Here is a 3,885-nt window from a genome sequence, read left to right as displayed (position 1 = left end):
AGTTATATTGGGGTGGCTTGACTCTTTTTAATTAAATAATTGGGACTCCTCAGTTCCCTCAACTTTGAGGTGATCCAGCTGAAACTGAGCAAAGTAATTATGCTTTCAGAAAATTAATTTTCCATCTTTCAGATATAATCAGTTACACAGTCCTAATTTCCAAAAATATCAAGGAACATTTATCTAAAGCATGGATTATGTGGCTGATAAAGTATATTATTTTAGTATTTCTCTCTTAGGCACTGTCACTTTGTAACAAAGAAACTTGCAGGATTCTCTTATTAAAATACCATGTCGTTTATGACTGGACATTAACAAAATGCAACCTCAAAAGGACTCTAATAATACCACATTTTAACTAGACATTATTAAATATTTACAAAGCTGTAAATTCTGAAGAGATACGATTATAATGGGAAATGACAGACATCATTAGACATTCCACCTGTAACGCAGAAAACAATTGAGAAATCAAAAATTAAAGGGAGGTTGTTCTGTCAATGACAGCACGAATTGGATGCAAGAACCTTTGAATTTTATTCCTAACTTTCATCACAGACTTATTTTTGATTGTGTAGTACCACCCGTATGCACTTAACTTTTATAGACCTCATTATCTGCTTGTTTATAAGTGGAAAATAATCATTCCTCTTCTCAAGGGTGCTGACAGTCTTACTAATTGCAATACATTTTGAGATCATCAAAAGAAATATCGCATACAAGTGGAAAGCATAATGGTTATTTTATAAAAGCATTTATTAATCATCAAGATTTGGTTGTAACTTACTTAATTCCCAGTCCATCCTTATTTCTGAAGATAAGGGGAACTCTGAGAGCTTCTCTTTGCACATACTCAAAAGTAAAATCTGTTTGAATAATGAATAAAAAAAATCCAAAGTCAATTACAATGGCATTAGCACCTCACATTACATTTCTCAAAATGCTCTCCGTTTCCCTTTTCTCACCAAAGAACTCCACTATCTCTTGAAGAAAAATATAAAGAGAATGCATATTTTAGGTCCAAACCGGAAACCAAATGACAGACAATGCTCTCCCAGCTGCTCTCTATTTTTCCTGTTCACTGATGCACGTAAAATAGAATCCAGTCAGAGTTTGTCAATTAAGGTCTGGGCTGAAACGCCCAGGCTGTAATGAAATACCATATTAACAGTTAAAAGATAATCCTAACTAAATTACTGCAAATCGGCCTACTACTTTTGGGCAAATGAGTAGTTCAAACTGTATGTTGAAGTTTCTACATTACAAGTTATACATTTCTACTTAGGAAAAAAGATGTTTTCTTGCAAGCATTATCTGAGTATAGCAGAAAGCTCTGATTCTGTGAACACAATTTTCTTTTTATGTGAGGGTTACTGTTACTTTCAACAGCGTATTTTTTGGTTTTAATTTATCAGAAACATAACTGCAGGAGCTGATAGATAGAAATCTTACATAGCTCCTGGCACTTAGGAAGACAGTGAAAAAGGAATAGGTTTTGTGTGGGAGTCACAGCATAACACAAGCAAACTGAAAATTAAATGTAAGTTTGTTATATTAACACTGACCAGTATCACCGTGTTGCTTCACTCTGAGGATTACACAGAACTGGCCTTTCCTGGGGATTTCTTTATGCAATGGTCAGATACAATAGCAGTGATTTGGGGATTAGAGAGAAAGTTACAAGGCAGCGATTTGGGTGAGCTGTGCCTACAAAACTCCGGAGCCTTCTGCCACAGAGAGAAGAGAAATTCCTGCGGTGGCCATGCACTGTTTTTGTGGTTCTGCTACTCCCCCTTTCTTACAGGAAAAAAGGGCTTTTAGATAGCATCCATATGCTACTTTAAACTGGAAAACATTGTTTGACTCTTCAGCACTACAAAATACACTAACCACTGCCAAATACACGATACACTTTATGTATTGTATTCAGGCACTACACACAAGTAAGTAGTTTAACTTCAAGATTCAGCCAGCCATGTACAGGCTTCCTGGGAGAGCACAAGAACCTCAGACTTGAGCTCATATCAGTGATTTTTCCCTGTTACAAGAACTCATACTGAAAGAAATAGAGGAAACAGAGGCTAAGCTCCCATGCCTGCAGATGCATTACCCTCTACTTCTGCAACTCTTTCCTTGCTGCATTCAGCTTAAGTAATTATTCCAAGCAGGGATATAATATTCCTACTTAAAGGTACCACATCAGAGCACAGTAATTACCCACTTACAAAAACATTAAAACTGCAGAAACTTTATTGCTACTAGTCTCAAAATAAATGTAATGAATAGTCCAATTAACTAAGGTTACCAAATAAATATTTCCATACTAGAGAAATCTTTATTTCTCACAGGCATTCCCATTAAAACTGTTGTGGCTTTAGGTAAGCAAATAAATAAACCACAGGTATTTTTTAAGGACACTCAGCCAAGACAGAAAGTCAACAAACATCAAGAATAATATCGGTGGGAGAAGCAGAGGCAGATACACAACCTAGCAGACTAGAGAACAAGTAGCTATGACAAACGGCATTCAAGCCAAAAATCACACTGCTGCCTTGCAGCATCTCAAGGAAAACCTCCAACCCACATTCCTATGAAAAAAAAAAAGTCAAAGAAGAGTTATCATTAAAAATAAAAACAAGGACATGGGAAATAAAAATAAATAAATATATCGCTCAACCAATTCCATGTGTTCATATAAACTGGCTTTTTTTATTCTTACTAACCACTGTCATTGTTTTGCCTACGTTCAAGACAACTCTTGGATTTACAGAAAAAATAAACCAATAGTAAAAATAAAAACAGAGCAAATAGGAAGGCAGACCCTTTCTTCCTAATGCCCCAACAAAGCATTTAAATCTCTTGTAGGGCTGAACAAAGCAGACACAGACCACAACAAAATAACAAAAGACACTCAGTTATTTTCAAGTTCCCTAGAAAGGGGAAAGCTACCCAAAGATTTTAGAGCCGCTGGGCTAGGGAAGCCGTGGATTGTATTGTAGTTCACATGTAGCAATGGCAACCACTGGAGTATCTGGAAGATGAGGGCAGCATGCAATCGTTTTCTGGAAAATTAATTAACGGTTTCCAGCTAAAAAATAGGTGTTCGTGTTTTCTTTGGAGGAAGAGGGGTCAGGGTTGAGCTTATCTCCTAAACAAATACCTTCCTAAGTAAGATAGGTATTTAATTTCTCCACCACATTAACTTTTCTAAAAGGAGCTTAAAATGCTCAGGCAAAACTAAGCCTAGGGGAGAAAAGGAAATTTTCTAAACTAGATTAGTGGCTTCATAGTTATAGCCATTTCAGGAGGATTACAGCCAAAACTCCTCTTTGCTGAGAAAGCCGGCTTAGACCTGGAGTCCTCACTGAGGCCGGGTTTTGGTGATAGCTATCTGGGATTCAGGATCCGTTTCAACAACGCTACAGTAAATAAAGGTGACTTGCAACCCCCGCCCCGGCCCGTTTGATTCCCGGGCAAACCTCTCCCATTTTTCTTCCTGCCGGGCAGCCGTGCTGCAGAGCTGGGCTGTCTGGCTTTGCTTACCACTTCGTAATTTAAGTCACCTAAGCAAACCAAGTACCTACGGGGAGGGGAGCGCTGTAATTTAATATGCGATACAAACACAAAGGAGTTACTGACTTTAAAGTCTCCGACCCCGCCGAACAGGCTCATCGATTGCATCCTTTTGCAAAAGGGGTCCGGGGGGCGGAGGGGGAGCAGGAAGCACCTCCGGCTAAGCGGGGGCTGGGGTTGCTGCCTCTCCTCCGCCAGGACCCAATTGCTCAACACTTCGGGGGTGCGCGGGGGTCGCGAGAGCGGAGCGTGTTTGGAGGCGGGGGGGAGCCCAGCGCTGCCCGTGGTCACCACGCCGCCCCCCAAGCACCG

General features: G+C 39.5%; 1 protein-coding gene across 1 annotated transcript in view; it reads right to left on the bottom strand.

Moving 5' to 3' along the window:
• The window catches only part of LOC118452738 (lysine-specific demethylase 2B-like), a 31,205-nt gene extending 27,533 nt beyond the window's left edge, over positions 1-3,672 (bottom strand). The window contains exons 1-2 of the mRNA XM_035898543.1: positions 3,585-3,672; positions 788-866 (exon numbers count right to left, since the gene is read on the bottom strand). Coding sequence (XP_035754436.1) covers positions 788-866; positions 3,585-3,672 — 167 coding nt within the window. The remainder of the gene's footprint in view (positions 1-787; positions 867-3,584) is intronic.
• Positions 3,673-3,885: the final 213 nt, after the last annotated feature.

Source organism: Egretta garzetta, unplaced genomic scaffold (genome assembly GCF_000687185.1).
Source record: "Egretta garzetta isolate BGI_Z169 unplaced genomic scaffold, ASM68718v1 scaffold447, whole genome shotgun sequence".
Classification (NCBI taxonomy): domain Eukaryota; kingdom Metazoa; phylum Chordata; class Aves; order Pelecaniformes; family Ardeidae; genus Egretta; species Egretta garzetta.
This window is presented reverse-complemented; position numbering and strand designations above follow the sequence as displayed.